The sequence below is a fragment of the Kogia breviceps genome, chromosome 8 (genome assembly GCF_026419965.1).
Source record: "Kogia breviceps isolate mKogBre1 chromosome 8, mKogBre1 haplotype 1, whole genome shotgun sequence".
Lineage (NCBI taxonomy): Eukaryota > Metazoa > Chordata > Mammalia > Artiodactyla > Physeteridae > Kogia > Kogia breviceps.
Window position 1 is genome coordinate 3,212,757 of NC_081317.1, and position 18,341 is coordinate 3,231,097.

Here is an 18,341-nt window from a genome sequence, read left to right on the forward strand (position 1 = left end):
TGTCCTCCTCCCCCCTCCCCCTCCCCCTCCTCCTCCCCCCTCCTCCTCCCCCTCCCCCTCCCCTCCTCCTCTCCTCCCCCTCCCCCTCTTCCCTGCCCTCCTCCTCTCCTCCCCTTCCCCCTCTCCTCCTCCTCCTCCCTTCTCCTTCTCTGAGACTGCATGATTCCCCTTCATGTTCCCAACTCTCCCTCCAGAAGAGCAATTTGAGGCCAGGAAGGAGCCCAGCAAGGATGCTCTTTTTCTTGCAAAGGGCAGCACTCCTTGGAAACAGAGAGGCCACCTGCCCTCACCCTGGTTTGAGAAACTCACCTTGAAAGGGGCAGAGTTGAGGTGCGGTCTTCACACCTATTAGCTTCTGAGGCCAGGGCCCCAGGACCCAGCTTCTCCAGCCAAGTTGCACGTTAGCTGGGAAGGCACGTGATTGGTCCTTCCCGACTCAACAGCTGCTGCAGGTGAATCACATTAGCCAAGGATTAGCTTAATTGATTAGAGCCATCTCTGAGCAGGGATCACTCAGAGGGCACTTCCTCACATCTGACCGAATTTAGCTGTGACGAGGCTCTCACTGTAGATTTGCAGGGAAGGAAGAGAGACGCCAACATCTTTCTCACTTCCCAGGAAGTGTTCCTTCTCTCCATGTAACTGGACATTAAAGCCGGAGTTGGTTTGACCTAAAATTATATATACATATGTACAAATATATATACACCTATGTATATTATATATACATATGTACAAATGTGTATATATACACCTAGAGTTTACTCAGATTCAGAATGATTAAATTGACAAATTATATGCCCCTTAATTAAGGTATACATGCATGTTCATTAGAAACCTAGCCCAGATGTAAATGAATGAGTCAAATTACACAGCTCCTAACCCTGGAATGGAAACCGCTGATGCTCCTAGGTCTTCCCGCCCTTTCTGTGCTAATGTTTTCCTTTGACATATGCTCCCCGCAGGAAGCGAGAACTAGTTCGCTTGTAAAAGCGATACATTATATAGATGAAATGGCAAGCTAATGAAGTTATAAATCTATATTATAAATAAAATAGTAGCAGGTTGATCCTGTTGAGGAGAAATGAGCCAGTCGCTCTTGGTGGGTGCAGGTGGACATGTCCTTGCTTCAGACGTGTCATCAAGAATCATCTCGGAAAGAGGTTTTGACCTGCCCGACCCCCAAGAGCTTGTGTCTCTCCTCGTAAGGCCAGCACTCCCTTCTCTGGGGTAGACTCAGATTCCTCTAAGGGTGTCTTCAGCATCTATGGGCTAGCTCCTCTTTGCAAGCACTCTGTCCTAGTTCCCAAATCTGGGGCACTATAGCTCTGAGGGAAGAAAAGCAGCCCTTGCCTTTGACCACACTTTAATTGCCTTAAACACTTTCTTTCAGCAGAAATTGCTGTGAGGCACCTACATAGCTGTTCAAGCAGTTTCTCTGGACTGACTCTAGCCTTCAAGTGTGATTTCTTTTTTTTTTAAGTGACCGTGAAAAGATTTGTCTGTTAATGGCTATCTGTTTAAGGCAGGCTAGTAAGCTAGTTCTTCAACAGTTTTCATTTTCTTGCTTGCAGGGCTAACTTAAAAGAGTTTTTTCAATGCTGCAGTGACTGAAGAAGCAGTCCACTCCCATGTAACCATGACAGAGGGCCAGAGAGCTTTTTTGCACCCTGCATTTTTACTATTATTTCCCGTTACTTAGCACCATACCCCTAAGGAACCTTGAATACAACCAGGATCTCTTTTGCATGCGACTGTAGATGCATTTCATGAATAGTCTGAACCCTTGTCAATGCATTTTTTGAAAAAAAAAAAAAAAAAAAAAAAAAGAAACTTTGTGTATGTGACTTAAAGCATGTAACCTTCAGATGTTGCATTCTAAACTGACAATAAAGACCTTTCCCAAATATGTTGGTGTTCTGAAGACTGTTTAATATGCTCTTCTAACTCCTGTGGACCAGAATAAATCAATCTATAAATAAAGCGGGAGTGTGGACATTTTCCCTCACCTATAGGGAGAAGCCAGGCCAAGGCAGGGGTGTTACAAGTTTTTGCACGCATCGCACTGAACCCAGCTTATTTTAACCTTGCAGGCGATAAAAGCGAAAATGGATGAACTTAGGCCTTTGATACCTGTGTTGGAAGAGTACAAGGCCGATGCCAAATTGGTATTGCAGTTTAAAGAGGAGGTCCAGAATCTGACGTCAGTGCTTAACGAGCTGCAAGAAGAAATTGGCGCCTATGACTACGATGAACTTCAGAGCAGAGTGTCCAATCTTGAAGAAAGGCTCCGTGCATGCATGCAAAAACTAGGTAGGCCCAGAACCCTGCGGGGCGGGGCACTGCACCGCCCACCTCCCCGCTCAGCTCCCTCAGGCTTAGGGAGTGGTGCTGAAGTGGACAGCGCCCGCCTGGCGTCAGCGAGCAATGGCTGCTGGATTAGGGCTCCTGGGTAGGGCTACCTTGACAGATAGCCGAGGGAGGTAGGCACCACCTGTCCTAGGGCCTTGTCCAATCCTGTGCAGAGGCCAGCTCACAGAGCCCATTGAGCTGCACATCTGGAAAAATGATGTTAGGTGTTACCTTCCATGTGAAGAATGTGTGTGTGTGTGTGTGTGTGTGTATGTGTGTGTTGGGTGACTTTTTAAGACACAAGTTTTCATAGAGCGGGAAACATACATCTTAGATTCCCTCCAGCTTGCGAACGAGGGCTGATGGAGCTCCCTGAGATACTGAGTCATGCAGAAAAATCCATCACATCACAGGGGAAGCCTTGCCATTCGCGACGAGCCAGGGGGTCCTGGCGCCTGGAGGGGGTGGGACTGGGAACCGGCGGCCCCTGGGCTCCTTCGGAATCTTATTTGTGGTTGATACCCACTTGCCTTTCAACGTTGGTGTTAATTGCTTTAGCAAATCTTAACGTGTCAGCGTCAGAGTCCACTTTTAAATAGCACATTTTAAATCCCAATTCCATTTTCAGGTTTTCTTAGGAAAGATTGGCTGGCCCTTCTACCCACTGTTCTCTAACACAGAGGTTGTTCATCTTCATATGGTTTACTTTTTAGAGGAACTTAGGGTAGCTTTTCGGGTCATTCTGCTTTATTGAAAAAGTTTCCTTTGGGCTTTATCTGATGTTTTCACTCGATTCCCTTTTCATCCCCCACCCCCCCACACACTACAAATGCCTTATTTTAAACTTAAAACATCCCAAAAGAACAAATACTTAAAAAAAAACACATCCCCATTGCTATTAAGTGGGAGAGAGAGAGCGTTCAAAGGGCGAGGAGATCGAGTCGGCCAACCTTTTTGTTTGAACACGTTCCCGCATCTAGTTTATTTTTAATGCCGTTCTAGGTGCCCTAGTAAAGCTCCCCAGTCCGGGAGAGAGCAGTGAACAGTGTGTCGGGAGGGGTAGGACGAATCTGTTGTGACGCGTACGCTTGCATCGCGTGGAGGATTATCTGCTGCGGTTTTTCAGATGTGCTCCATGGCACCCACGTCCTGGTGTGTCCGGGACCGGGTGACCTGGGACGGTCCCGGGGAGGGGGTCTGGGCTGGACGGTCTCTACCAGCTCTTCCCAGTTCAGCATTCAGGAGTCAGCGGGAATGCTTGAAATGTTACCAGGCTTATCAGTGGTTATGGGAGTGCACGAATCCTTCTGGTGGGCACTGTGTTTGGGTTTCTACCCATAGAGCTCCCTCTCCCCTAGGCTCCTGTCACCACTCTCCAGACCCTCCAACGCTCCCGCTGAGGGCTCTCGACCCCCGGGGGTTTCTTTGTTACCTATTTCTCCACAGTAGCATTTTTATTCCCCGGTAGACAGACCGTGTAGACCAGTGGGAAACCAAGATTAAACCTTCACATTTTCCGATTAACGGGTGAAGGAGCAAAACGGAAATTCAGAAGGCAAAGTTACAGCTGATGAGAAGCTAGGGATCTTTGCGGGAGGATATTCCGCCCTTCCCAGACCAGCAGCCCTCGTGTCCGAACTCGGCCTATTTTTAGAAGCTGGGTGAATTCACTGTAGGGCTTGGGATCTTGGGGCTTTCACATGGTTCCCCTTGGGCCGCTGAAGTGGCCAACGTGGGAGTCAGGAGAGAGGATGAAGAGGCCCCCGGAGCCCTGTTCTCCACCACTGAGTGCGGTCACTTCTGCGCTCAGGAAGACCTTGACCTGTAGATGGACCTGCTGAGTCTTCGGGCATGTGGGCGGGGATCCGTCTTTCACCAGCACTCGGGTGGGTGCCGTGGGTGTGAACAGCGAACTGAGAAGCCCCAGCTGGGGGAGGCAGTGTCCTAAAAGGGTAAGTGCCTCTCAATGGCCCTGTGGCTCAACCAAAGCACTGACCACTCTGCGTTTCAGCTGCCTCTTCGTCTGTAAGATGAAGGCGTAGGAGTGCCCTGGGGTCACTGTGGGAGTCCACAGACACCATTCACATCACGGGCCGCACCCCGTGCCCGGCACAGAGTAGGTGGTGATAGGACACGTAGGCAGGTGGGTCGGTAGTACACGATAGCTAGACATGATTGCTAGGTAAAGAGACAGCTAGACCGATGGTAGGTAGGTAGGTAGGTCAGTAGGTAGTGAGACAGACAGGCGATAGATAAGCAGGTTAGTAGGTAGGTAAACAATACATAGATAGGTAGGTAGATAGACAACAGATAAGAGGTAAATAGGTAAGTCGGTAGGTAGGTCGTTGGATAGACAACAGATAATAGGTCGATAGGTAAGTAGGTAAGTCAGTAGGTAGGTAGGTAGACAGACAACAGGTAATACGTGAAAGCTGCTGCTTCTCCCGCTTCCTAGGTTTTCATTCAAGCTCTGTAACTTACAGACCCAACCACTATCCCGTGGCTGCTTATTTTAGTCTTTATTTTAGCCTTGCAAACAGGCACCATCTTAGCAGCCTGTTTCTTTGCTGGGAGGTTGCCGGTGAACATAGAACAGGGGAAGCCAGCACTGACGCTGTCCTGGGCCGTTAGGACTTCTGAAGATGCAGTGCCCCAGAGGTCGGCTGTTTCTTCCTCGGCCTCCCCCGCCCGCCCCCGGCCCCCCGCCACCTCCGCCTCTCGTCTCCTGGGTCTGAAGCCTGACTGTAGGTTCCTTGCTCTGGTGAACAGTATCTCGGTTACCTTCCTGGTGTCGTCATGGGGAAGAGGGTCTCCCTGCAGTTTCCCTAAAGTGGTCTTAATTAGGTCTCTATTACCTTCAAATTGCCTTTGCTGACAATTCCGTACACAGGAAAAACAAAAACAAGGACTGCAGGTGCCATTGGTTTTCTGCTTCCATTTTTAAAGCCCTCTCCTGATGGGACTGTATGTTTTTCCTCATGGCCCAGCCAGAAGGTGAACCTGAAAGTCTGATTTCTAGAACTGGACACCGGGCTCAGCATCTCTCGGGCATCATCCGGAAGGGAGGCAGCTCCCCACGGCTCCCCTGCGGTTCCTCTGGTTCCCGGGCGAGGCAAGGGAGAGGCAGAGCTGCCCGGCGACCCCGTGCCACTGTGTGGAGAGCACGCAGGATCAGATGCCCCAGCAGCTAAACCAGCCGAAAGCAGAGACTTAAGATCCAATGCGGAACGTCACTCGTGCTCAGGCCTGTGTCCCGGGCACGTCACATGCCCGTTAGCGTCAGGCCTCAGTCCTGTCTGTAGAATGAGGGGAACTAGGTGACTTTAGGGTTTCCCCCAGCTGCACCGTCCTGGTTCTCCGGTGCTAAAGGCCTCTGTGGGGAAGGTTGAGGAGGCGGAGAGAGGGGCCCTTACCTCCTCCCCAGAGGCCGGGATGGAGCCGGGGATGGAGCCGGGTGAGCGAGCTGCTCCCAAGCACAGTGCATAAGTTATAGCACCTGCGGACTTGCGCTCAGGATTGCCAGGGAAGTTGAGGGTGTCTCAGTCTGCAGGGGACTGACTAGGACGGGGAGGAGGGAGGGGACCCGGGTCCAGGCGCTTCTCACGGTAGTGACCTCAGCGGTCCCTGCAGGCAGGCAGGTGTCCCCCCAGGTTCCTTCTGGGAAGTGCTCGGGATCGGGATCGCAGGAGGTCTCTCAGCATCCCGTCCCTGCCCAGGTGCGGGGGGGGGCGGAGACGGGCGTCCAGGGCGGCCCTCGGGGCTCTGGGCCTGGGCTCGCAGGGAGGCTGCTCCCTCCCGGGTTAGCTCTTCTGCAAGGACACGTGTCTGTCTGAGCTCCCAGCTTTGCCAGCTCTCCCAGCTTAACTCTTCCCAGGCTTTAGGGATACAAGCTGGGACCAAGGCAGATGGGCCTGGAGGCCGGGTGGTCCCGGGACCCGTCTGCCTGCTGTGGGGCAGTCAGGCCCCCTCAGTCTGGTCTCTGGCCTGATTCCTTGGCGGGCATGTCGCCCTGGACCTGCTCAGGCTCGTGTCAGAGGCCATTTGGGCCGTGGTGCAGAAGTGGCCTCCTTCTAGGAATAGCAGGAACCAGAGGATTTCATCTGCAGAGGCCGCTTTGTCCAGGCTCCCAGCTTCTCAAGGCGGCCTCCCTCCTGAGACCCGTCCTGGGCTCGGAGGGCGCTGTGCCTGGAGCCCAGCCTCCTCTGAGATAGACCTGCTCGGCTCCCCCCCCCCACTCCCCATCCACGAAGCCCGAGCGCTCGTGACAAGAGGGACACTTTCGCGAGTGGAACGTGCCAAGACTGCCTTGCGGCTCTGCCGTGGGGCTTTTTTAGATCCTGTCAGTTCCCGAGGTCTTGGCAGAGCCCGTCTGGATGGAGAACCAAAAATAACTCCGTGACTCAAGCAGGGCGGGCAGCCTCCATCCCCAGTGGAGAGCTGAGCCCGCAGCCAGGAGTTCGAAGAGCAGGCCTCCTGGGCCAGCTGGGCCCTTCTCTGCTGGCTCCTCGTCCAGGATTTTCAGGCTCCGTCCGAGAGGCTGGGGGAGGGTGGGCTCAGCCCCTCGGGCCAGGGTGCACTGGGGGAGACCTCAGCCCAGGGCAGGGCGGGGCTGGGGCTGGTGCAGACGCCCTCCTCTCGCCCCCCAGCCCCCCCCCCCGCAGACGGTCTCCCCTTCTCTGCAGCCACGTGTGGGCCGGACACAGTGGGACCATCCAGGGCAGCCCTGGGCCTGGACTTGGCCACAGTCTCAGTGTGAATCCACGGCTGCTGGCCTCACTGGGCTCTTAGGCGTGACGGGCATCCTTCTAGAAGCTCCCCACTGGTTAACTGCTTTAATTCCCACAACTGCCTCTGGGGTGGGTATCCTTCTGGCAGATAAGGAAGCCGCCCTCAGAAGAGGCGGCCCAGCTTCACCCCCGTCCCCTCTGGCGGGTTACGTGGCAAAGCAGTGGGCTGACGAGGATTTTCTGGGAGATGGATAAATATACCTCTCAGTTCCTGAGGGGTGAGTCATCTGTTCATTCACTCATTCATTTTGGACCGCTCCCCCGGGCTGAGCCTTGGGCGGGGAGGGGCGTCCTGCCTGGCTGGGGCCGTGAGGCCCGGCCGCCCGGGTCCACGCCCGGTGGGGGGGGGGTGTAGGCCCAGCCTGGGTCGGGGAGGCAGGGTGGGTGCCGTCCGGAAGGGAGCGGGCTCTGCAGAGGCATTGCTGTGGCTCCAGCCACAGAAGACAGGGGGGCAGGAGCGGGGTGGGGGTCTGGCTCTCCCGACGGGGGTGGGCCTGAGCGAAGGTAGGGACGCGGGAAGAGCTGGGCAGGTGGCTGAGCTGAGCCGGGCCTCCACCCGCCATCTTCACCTTCTGAGTGTGATGTAAAGGATGGGCGTCTGTCTCCTTCGGGGGAGGTCGTCCCGGGCCGGGTGTGGCCACTGAAGGCAGGGCGTTGACGTGAGTGGGGACGTCTCAGTGGGAAGTGTGCCCGTGATGGGGCACCAGCAGGCGTCCCACCCGGGGCCCCCGATCGGTGACACCCTTGGGGCCACGGTGCCTTGGGACTTCTTCCGGGCGGCAGACAGGACCACTGTCCCTGACTCAGCGGTGGGGAGGCCCTGCACGGGCCAGTCACACGGGGGCACTTTGCTGGCCTCTGGGCAGCAGGGAGATGGGCTGTTTCTGGTGTTTGATGGCCCCTGATAGCATTTCCCACCCAGTTTGGAGGGTCTGCTGTCTCCCGGGGAGCAGCCCAGAACCCCCCAGGGTCACAGAAACAAAGAGGTGCTGGGGGTAGACCAGCCTAGTGTCCTGCTTCTCCCCTGCCCTCCCTCCTCCAGACGGAACCCTCAGGGAACGCCACCCCAAATTCTCAGAACCCCTGTGGGATGAGAACTTGGTCTGGGGCTCTCGGGGGCACGCACGCTCTCGCGAGATTTCCAAGGACCCACTTTTTTCTTACTTCTGGTTGCTGTAGATGTGGGCTAACCTGCACGGAATGCCCAGTCCCTTTGTCCTCTGTCCGTCCTCGCTCAGATGGGGGATGTGGACAGGGCCGGGCAGACTTGCCGTCCGCAGGGACCCTCGCCTTTCCGCAGACTCACCTACCTGCCCTGCAAGAGATGGCCTCGGGCCTTGAGGGGACAGTATTTCAGTGGGAAAGTATGCAATTCCTCCTGAAAGGGGAACAGGCAAAATAGACACTGGGAAGGGATGGGCGAGTAAAAATAGTTGAGTTCCTTTCTCGAATCTGGGCCAGAGGCGGCAGCCTGGCGAGTGGTGCCGCTGGGGCTTAGGAGCGGGGCAGCGTGACCTGATGGGAATTGGGGTGTAAAGCCGCCTTTCTTCCTCGTGCAGGCGGCTCTCAACCCCGGTCCAAAGCCTCCGCATTAGCCCAGATACAAGCTCTCCTGACAGCACAGAGAGACAGAGGGACCAGGCACCGGGCTGGGGGTCCAGGGGGTCCACTCCTCCAGTCTTGTTCAATGATGCTGATGGATTTACCTGCCTCACTTTCAGTTTGGGGAGAGAGTGGGAGGCACCCCAGACAGTGCAGAGGTGGCCGCGGGCCCCTCCCCGAGGCCGGGCCACCTCCCTTGGCAGGCTGACCCCCGGCTAAACCACGGTCCCTGGGTTAAGTCACTGGCAATCTTCTGAAAACGCGCAGGGCTCCTCTAAACTTTGCAGACTGACCTCTACGTCTGCTAATACAGTGGCAGTTTAGCAGAGCAGGCAGAGCTGGGGAGTTACACGCAGGCCTGGCCTGGAAGAAAGGGAGGGCGTTCCAGAAGGCACACGTCCCCGCAGGGCAGCGCCCACTGCCGACGTCGAGGGGCCAGTCGGCTTCTGAGGCTCAGGAACCTTTTGCCCTTCTGAGGCTGGCTGAGTTTATTTATTCCGGAAGGCTTCGGGGCTACGCACACACGTTGGCATCCAGGTGGCAGGAGGGGCATTTCGGCTGGGCGTGGTGGCCGCCCCGGGGCTATCAGGGGCAGTGCTAAGGGCGCCGGGCTGTCGGGAATGCCCGAGTGTCGGTGTGTGGCCCTCCGGCCCCTGGGCACCTCCTCCAGGCAGTAGGGAGCCGTCACCCCGCAGGGAAGCTCACAGGCCCTCCAAGGGGAAGGAGCGCCCTTCCTCCTGCGCTGGACCTCGGATGCACGTTCTCCTTCGGAGGTCCAGCGGCTGCCGCCCCCGCTTCTCAGAGGAGAAAACTGCGTCTGGGCGAGGCTGACCGCCCCGTCGGGAGGTGCGGCCCTGGCACCCGCGGCCCGAGGCCAGGGGGCTGCGCCTCCCTCTCCCCACCCGTCCTGGCCTCCGTTGCTCTCTGCCTGGGGGAGGGGATGGTGGCCTCTCTCGCCTTTGGGGCCGGGGGTGCCATGGGAAGAGCAGGGCAGGAGTGGCTAAGCAGCGGCCGAGGGAGGGACAGGTATTGGGGCTGGGCCCAGGCACTCACTCCCCTGCGCTGTGTCCTCTCTTCCAGCGTGTGGCAAGCTGACGGGCATAAGTGACCCCGTGACCATCAAGACCTCCGGCTCGAGGTTTGGGTCCTGGATGACGGACCCTCTGGCCCCAGAAGGTGATAACAGGGTAAGTGCGTCCTTCGTTGGATCTGGGTCTGGGGCCGGGGAGCTGTGGACGAGCGAAACTTGGTGCCCCCGGGGTGGGGTTCCAGGGACTTTGGGGAGTGGCCCAGGTCCCTTGCCGAGGTCCCTGTACTAAGCCAGAGTCACACCGCGGGGCGGCTCCGATGTGAGGATGACCCTGGCAGGACGGGGCAGGAGGGCGCCTGCGAGCCCCACCCCGTCGGGCGTGGCTCCGCCCCTGGGAGCGAGCGGAAGGGCTGAGCCCCACCCCGTCGGGCGTGGCTCCGCCCCTGGGAGCGAGCGGAAGGGCTGAGCCCCACCCCGTCGGGCGTGGCTCCGCCCCTGGGAGCGAGCGGAGGGGCTGCCCCCGCTCCGCTCAGGAACAGCGGGGTCGGGCCTTCTTGTTTTAATGGCTTCTCATTTGCGTTTCATTTGCCATTCCTTTCATGGCTGATGGAAACTCATGTTCTTTTTTGATTTAGGAGAAAAGCCATGTTCTTTTTTTTCTAGACTCTCCCCCCTGGGTAAAAACCTCGTAAAAAGAGAGAGAGACGACCGAGCAGCACGTCTGTCTTGATCGGGGTGGGGTGGGGGCTGCGTTCTGTCGTTGGAGTCCCTTCGGGGCTGGCTGGCTGGGAGGGTGGCGCCTGGCCCACTGGGCCCGGGTAACATCCGTCCGTCTCCACAGCGTCCTTGGGGAGCGTTTCAGCCAAGGGAGGTTCGGAACGCCCGGGGCTGTGGGCATCCCTGTCCCTTGTCCCTGACGGCTGGCACCGGAGAGAACCGTCGCAACAGTCCAGGGCCTCTCTTCCCCAGCCCCTTGCCTGCAGGACGTTTAGAAAATAAACACTTTAAAAAAACGCAACTCTTCCTCTGGGCCGATGGAGAAAGGAGCTTAGGAATCCGAGGACCTCTGAGCCTCGTCCGGAGGCTTTTCAGTGGGGAGGGATCCTGAGACTTGTGATCTCTGCTCCTCCCCCGGCCCCATTCCCACCCTTTAGACGGTGTGATCGCTTCTGTTTAGATCAGGAAGTGTAACACTTTCTCCTTCTGGGGAGATGCCTGGGGGGCCATGACGGGCTCTGCAGCGATCTGGGCGTCTCTCTTTATCCCACAGCCTCCAGTGGGAGGAACCCCCGTCTCTCCCCTTCCTTACCCACCCCCCAGCAGGCCAGCAGCCTCTTCCCAGACCTCACCCCCAGCTCTGCAGGAAGAGAGTTCTGGAAGGAGGGGGCCGGCTACAGGCTGCAAACCCGGGAAATGACCGGGCCCGGTATTTGGCTGGGGGGGGGGAGGTTGTTTGTGTTTTATTTTCTGAATGGTGACGGCTAGCTGGTCCTTGGAAGTTTTCTAAGAATCTCATTGGCCAATTAACTACCAGTTAATCACCAGTGAACCATTCCATTGACCACTTGTTACCCTGACCGCTCTTCAGTTTCATCTGCGTCCGCCTGGAAAGCACCGCTTTGGCTCCGAGTTTGGTTAGGAGCGTCCTCTTGCCACAGACGTCAGTGATGATAACAGTAATGCAGACACGAAAGCAAGACGGTGACGCAGACCCCGAGCGCATGGTGTATATATTGAAAGACAAGAGGAAGCATTGGTTTCTGGGACGCAGAGACACGTGTGCCCAGCCCTCAGCTGAGTGCACCTGTGCCTGGCCTGGTTTGGTCCCACGGCTGCCCTCCAGCCGGAGATCGTAGTTGTCTCTGTTGTGTCGCTGAGAAAACGCAGGGCCGGGAGGGTCACGTGACTTGCCCAAGGTCTCGGGAAAGGCTGGCCAGCGGTTTTATTAACCATTTATTAACCGCGATGTTCCAGGTTGAGTCTCCCGGATCACCCTCCTCTCCATTGCCTTCTCCCCGCCTCCTGCCTGCCCTCCGCCCGCCCCACCGCCCACACCCCACTGACCCAGCAGGCCTCTTGAGACCCGTGAGCTGCAACCAGTGACCTTGGTGCTGCAGAGGACGAACCCCGGCCTAGAGGATTTCGCCCCGTCTGACACCACAGATGTACCTCTGGGTCCCCATGGTGATATCAACTTCCTTTGTTGTAGTGAGCGCTCGTCAGATTATCTTTTCTCAGAGATCACGTTATCGGGGCTCCTGGAATCGCCCGTACCCTGAGGATGTAGGTTCATTTGCAAAGCCGTTGAGGTGGTGATGGATGCTTTTGGAAATTAGACATCTCTTTTCTGCGTGATGGGTTGATCACCCTCCAGGAAAGGGGGCCCTGGTGATGGACGGGGTGCGAGCAGGAAGGCGGGAGGGGGGCCTTTGTGGGAGCTGACTGCGAGGGGAGGGAGGGAGGGGACCAGCTCGCTGGCAGGGGACCCTGGGGGCCTGCTCCAGAGCTTTGGGCAGTCGGCAGTCCCGCCCCAAGCCGTGAGATCAGCACAGCCACCAACTCACAGCCTGCTAAGTGACACGTCCCCAGGTCCTGCCATTGATCTGGAAGGGAGCTGTTTTCTTCTGTTTTGATCTTTTCCATTCTCCGTCCAATTTTGATCACACACAGGAGACCAATAACTCTCGCTCCCAAAAGAATAAATCAGTGTCAGCTTCAGTGCAGGAGGCCACAGAGGGCGAGGAAAGAGGGCTGTGGCCAGCAGCCAGGGTGGGGAATTGCCTTGGGACCCCTGTCCGGGAGCCCTCACAGGGGCTTTCGGGTCCCCCTGCCTTTGTGCTGAGCTGTTAGAACCAGGTTAGCTCATTCATTAAGCACCACCTGTGTGCACGCACTGTGCTGGGCTCCGGTGGTCCTCCACCCTGTCTAGAAGCTTCTGATGGCAGCAGAGCTCTGGAAGCCATGCTCTCGTCACCCCAGGCTGTGTCCCTCCCCCGGGAGACCAAGACGCTGAGGCGCGTACCTCTGACCGTGGACCCTTGTAAGGTCCGGCATCCACCATGCCTCTCACAGCCATGCTTCCGCTGTGGAAGTCCCAGGCCCGCTCACAATGGACACTGGTAAGGGGACCAGCCAGCCTCTGGCTGCCAGGAAGTTCATGTTCAGAGGGGTGGTCTCATCACTAGAACACATCTCGTTTCCCAGACAGCAGTGAGCCCAGTTTAGTGTTTAAAAGTCCTTCCCTGTCATCTAAACAGTGCCACAGCCATCCGGGTATTCTATTCCTACGGAATCCATCTTCCTGAAGGTCGTATTATCCGAACTGCACGGTCACACTGTTTCGTGTGGTCGGGGACGGTCTTGGGGCTGCTGACCTCGCCCCCCTTTCAACCCTCACTCCCCAGTGAAGCCTCCCACCTCCCCACTCACCTGTTCAGCTAAGGGCTCCCTTTAGAGCATCTCTGCCACCCGTGCCGGCTCCTTGAGGTCAGGTCCTGCCAGGAGGACATGTGACAGATGCCTGCCCCGCCAAAGGGAGGAGAGGACGTGGTCACGTTAGTAAGCCAGGCCCTTTGGGCGGCTTCCCTCCCCCCCTCCGCCCCTCCCGGGTACATCCCTGCATCACGTAAGATGGGGCCAGACTCGACACCATCGTCTTGCCCTGCCCTGCCCTGCACCGAGATGGCCCTCTTCACTAAAAAGCACGTGAAAATAATAGGGACAATTAGGAAAACCCCACGTTCTCCGTGAACGCCACCGTGTGGAACCGAAATGCAGTCAAGATGTGGGAATACCCAGGTTTCCTTGCAGGGGAGCTGGTGTGGAGCGTTTTGATTCCACGAGCTGGTAGAGGCCACACCCACTCAAGGCGTGGCATTTACAAAGAAAGAATCCGGACGTGGCTTTGTTTTCTCTTTTCCGGCAAAGGGACCCTCGTGGATGGGGGAGCTTCGCGCACTGGCCTCAGACCTGCCGAGGGGGCTCCTCTCGCCACTTGCCCGGGGGGGCCTTCCTTCCGCTGATAGAAGCACCTGCGGCGGGGGCTCTGAGCCCTGCTGCCCCAAGGGCCCCTCTCTCCCCCGGGCTTCCCTGGCTTCTGTCCCCCGGTGTGTTCTCAGCTCTCCCCCTCCTCAGCCTGGGACCCCACGGTCTTCCCGCAGGACAGCGGCCGCAGGGAGCTGCAGCCTGCATGGAGCGTGGCCCTGAGGTCACCAGCGCCCCCAGGGCAGGGAGCGAGTTCCCATCTCTTGGAGACCAGGAGGCGCATAGCCACCGGAGCCCCCCGAGCGTCCTGCCGGGCGGTGGCGGGTGAAGCGGGCACTGTGGTCAAGCCCGGGAACGAGCGAGCGGGCGGTCGCCGTCCTCTTCTGTCTGTGCCGGTGAACAGAACCTGCTCGATGGGGTCGGTTGGGCATTTCAGAGGACGCGGCCTCGGGAGTCTGGGAGGAAGTGGCCCGGCGAACACAGGCAGTGGGTGTGTCCTGTGCGAGATGCAGTTCTGCTTCCTGGTGAGCAGACCGCGTGGCCCTGGGCGAGACCCTCAGCCCTGGGCCAGACCCTCAGCCCTGGGCCTCTCCGAATTGGGGACTTGGGACAGGTGGTCTCGGGGACCCTGCTGAACGTTAGAATCCCCCGGAAGCTTTAACCAGCCGATGCCCGGCTCCACCCCCAAGGTCTGTGTCATTGTTCTGGGGTGTGAAAGCTCCCAGGAGACCCAGCCAGGTTGAGGACCCTGGTCCCAGGCCTCAGCGGTTCAGAGGCAGCGGTCGTGGGCGGCATCCTGGAGGGGACGGGGTTCCCTGTGAGCCTTGGAGCGCGGAGCAGGCGGGGAAGGACAAGGCGTTTGAGGTGAGATCAGAGTGTGCTCACGAGGGTGGGGGGGCACTGCCAAAGGTGGGCCCTCATCGCAGGCCCTGGGGGTCCCGTGATGCGCTCCTCTTTTGCACAGAGGGGCTCACTGGGGGCTTAAACCCTCCAGGCCGAGAGCTGGCTGTTACACATGGAGCCCCTGTGCTGATTTTCTCCCCCACCCTAAATTGCGTTTTCCAGGTGTCGCCCCTGGTGACCAGTTTGCCAGTTTATCGGAGTAAAAGGCAGTTTAAAAATCCTTAGACGTGGGATGCTGGCTTCACCCAGCTCTGCCCACAGGAAGGAGGTGCTGATTCCCGGGGGTCCAGGGATGCACCAACCCAAGCGGGTCCCCACCATCAAAGACCCACCCGTGGGGAAGGCAGACAGAGCTGAGATGGGGGCTCAGGAGAGGGTGCAGAGGGGGGGCTGTCGCTTGAGCTAAGTCTTGAGAGAAGCAGTGAGCTCCGTGTCTGGGAGGTAGCCAAGAGGAGGAGAGATGTCAGGGCGTCCGCACGTCTCCCTGAGGACCTCCGACACCTCCCGCCCAGCCCTGCGCTTGCCCCGTTCTAATGCATGGCCCACATCGCTGAGGGCTGCGCTGACGGAGGCTAAGGATAATGAAAAGCCTCAAATGAGACCCAGTCTTTAAAAAAAATGTTGTTAAAAACAAAAAGCACATCTGCCTCTAAGCATCTGAATGGATGTCTCAGGACCAAGGTTACAGGTTTGGGGGTTTTTTAAAAAATTTTTAACGCATGCTTCTGAAGACTCCCACATCCTTGATCCCTCCTGCAGCCGGCAGAGCCCTTGACGGATAAAGCAGCTGCCTTCTTGCCAGACAGATGCACTGGGAACGGCATTAGCCCGGCAGATTTTCCTCTGAGTAACTGCATTGCTTTCTAATTTGCTCCCATGTTGGTTGAAAATGACTAAAGCGTTTTGTGCAAAGTCTAGACAGCTTTCGAGTCAACTGGCATTTAAGCAGTGATCGGAAAGCTCTTCTTCTTGTGACCCCAGACTTGGGCCTCTACTGGGTTTGTTATCTTGGTTGATTTGAGCGATCAGAACCTTCTGGAAGCCCGGATTCCTCAGGGAGAGGCATTTTCCCAGGACTGGGCGTGACAGAGTGATTACACTCGGAGCATCCCAAGTGCCAAATTAATGACGTCCCCCCTGCCGGACTGGTGATTCAGCCCGGCCTGCCGCGAGGGCCTGGACGAAAAGAGGCCCTGACGCACGCACCCCCTGGGGTATCGGGCATCGCCCTTCCTGGCCACCTTGATAATGGCCATCCCTGCAGACTGCCCGGTGTTGTGGGCACTTGTCCTCCTGCGGGCCCAGGCGGCGGTGCCCTCTGCCACAGCGTCCTACTGGAGGGCGGTGTCGCATGCTGCTGGAGGGCCAGCCTTCCCAGGTGACCCGCAGCCTGGGGGCAGCCCCACCCACTTGGCGGGAACAGGCGGGGGTGGCTGCCAGCCACGGCCCACGGCGCGGCTGCAGGTCCCAGGCGCTCGGTCCCCACACGCCTGTGCGTGGTGTCCTTTCTCCAGGCTGGACGCTCCCTGCCCTGGTGGGGAGACAGCCCTGGCCCCTCGTGAAAGGCACCCCGTGGGTTTGGAGGAAGGACATGGCCCTGTTTAGTCTCTTCTCTCCCAGTCCTCCCGGCTCCTTCTCTGGGAAGCCGAATCACTAAGTCCCAAGTCCGGGAGGGGATGGCTACCCGGGAGGGGTCCCCCCCCCGCGTCAGCACCACTGACAGGTCCTCTGTGCCCGCAGGTCTGGTACATGGACGGCTACCACAACAACCGCTTTGTCCGCGAGTACAGATCGATGCTGGCCTTCATGACCACGGACAACTTCACGTCCCACCGCCTCCCGCACCCCTGGTCCGGCACGGGGCAGGTGGTCTACAACGGCTCCATCTACTTCAACAAGTTCCAGAGCCACATCGTCATCAGGTTCGACCTAAAGACAGAGACGATCCTCAAGACCCGCAGCCTGGAGTACGCCGGCTATAACAACATGTACCACTACGCCTGGGGTGGCCACTCGGACATCGACCTCATGGTGGACGAGAACGGGCTGTGGGCCGTCTACGCCACCAACCAGAACGCCGGGAACATCGTCATCAGCAAGCTGGACCCCGTCTCCCTGCAGGTGCTGCAGACCTGGAACACCAGCTACCCCAAGCGCAGCGCCGGCGAGGCCTTCATCATCTGCGGGACCCTCTACGTCACCAACGGCTACTCGGGGGGCACCAAGGTCCACTACGCCTACCAGACGAACGCCTCTACCTACGAGTACATCGACATCCCCTTCCAGAACAAGTACTCGCACATCTCCATGCTGGACTACAACCCCAAGGACCGCGCCCTGTACGCCTGGAACAACGGCCACCAGATCCTCTACAACGTCACCCTCTTCCACGTCATCCGCTCTGATGAGTTGTAGGTCCGGTGGCCTGGAAGCCAAGGGTCCGAGTCCTCCCCCACCTGGAAATTCCTGTGGAACAGCTGCCAAATTAGTATCGGTGAGAGGAACAAGGCTAATTTGGAGAAACCAGCAGCAGCGTGGACTCCGGCATCACGGGGGGGGGGGGGGGGGGGCGTTGCCCCCGTGTTTCTGCAGCTCCGGCCGGAGGGCGGCCAGTGTGGGAAGAAGCCCCCCGTATATACGGCGGGAACTGCAGCCCAGGGCTCCCTGGTTCCCCCGCCCTGGTCCCCTTTCTGGCCAATATACTCAAGAAGTAAGGCACTGACTGTTGGCCGGTTCTTACTGAGAACAGCCCACTGTTAGGATCGCATGGACTTGTCCGTAGATCATGGTCAGCTCGATGGACCTGAGTGTCGTGTCTCATCGAAGCCCCCCCTCCCCCGGGCCTTGCTCGGCGGCCGAGGGGGCCACGTAGGCTAGTGTAACTCGCATCTCATCACCGCTGCCGTCCTTGACCACGTGTTGTGTCTTAGATGAACTGTGCTGAGACTCCAAGTAGCCCGTGGACCCGAGTTAGTCCCCAAGAGCGGTGGCCGGCGTGTGTGGCACGGACAGGCTCGGTGCCGCGCCGTGGGAATCCGCGTACCCCGTAGATACGTCGTGCAACGTCCGTCTGTTGTTTCCTCGAGGTGGTGACTTGTCTGTGTAGTCGATGCCATGAGTGTTATAACTGCAATGCCGTAGTTTGGATTAGTAAGTGGATGGGTTTTTGTTTCTAAAGAGGAATAAAAAAAAACCACATCGATGTTCGCCCTTATAGAGAGATGATCAAGCTCACGTCGCTCATCGTGAAAGGAAACATCCTCTTCTTGTTAAATTATCTAAATAGTGTAACCACACATGAGAAGGGCTCATCTAGGGAAACTTCGGTTTCCAACGGGAAAGAAATGCTCCTGAGGGCAACGGTGTGCGGAAAAGTACATTTTTTAAGTAAAAAAGAGGGAAACTTTGTACTGTCCGGTTATCCAAGGAACAATAAAAATATTAGGAGATGCTTTTGCTCCGTTTGTCATTTCAGATGGTTTTAAAAATGACCGAGACCAGGGCTTCCGTGGTGGCGCAGTGGTTGAGAGTCCGCCTGCCGATGCAGGGGACGCGGGTTCGTGCCCCAGTCCGGGAGGATCCCACGTGCCGCGGAGCGGCTGGGCCCGTGAGCCGTGGCCGCTGAGCCTGCGCGTCCGGAGCCTGTGCTCCGCAACGGGAGAGGCCACGACAGTGAGAGGCCC

At 57.7% G+C, this 18,341-nt stretch overlaps 1 protein-coding gene across 3 annotated transcripts in view; it reads left to right on the forward strand.

Moving 5' to 3' along the window:
* Positions 1 to 18,110, forward strand: part of OLFM1 (olfactomedin 1) — a 36,896-nt gene extending 18,786 nt beyond the window's left edge. For all 3 annotated transcript variants that reach the window (XM_059071153.2, XM_059071152.2, XM_067040367.1), the window contains exons 4-6: positions 2,094 to 2,313; positions 9,822 to 9,928; positions 16,399 to 18,110. In XM_059071153.2, coding sequence (XP_058927136.1) covers positions 2,094 to 2,313; positions 9,822 to 9,928; positions 16,399 to 17,073 — 1,002 coding nt within the window. In that variant the 3' untranslated portion in view covers positions 17,074 to 18,110. The remainder of the gene's footprint in view (positions 1 to 2,093; positions 2,314 to 9,821; positions 9,929 to 16,398) is intronic.
* The last annotated feature ends 231 nt before the right edge of the window (positions 18,111 to 18,341 follow it).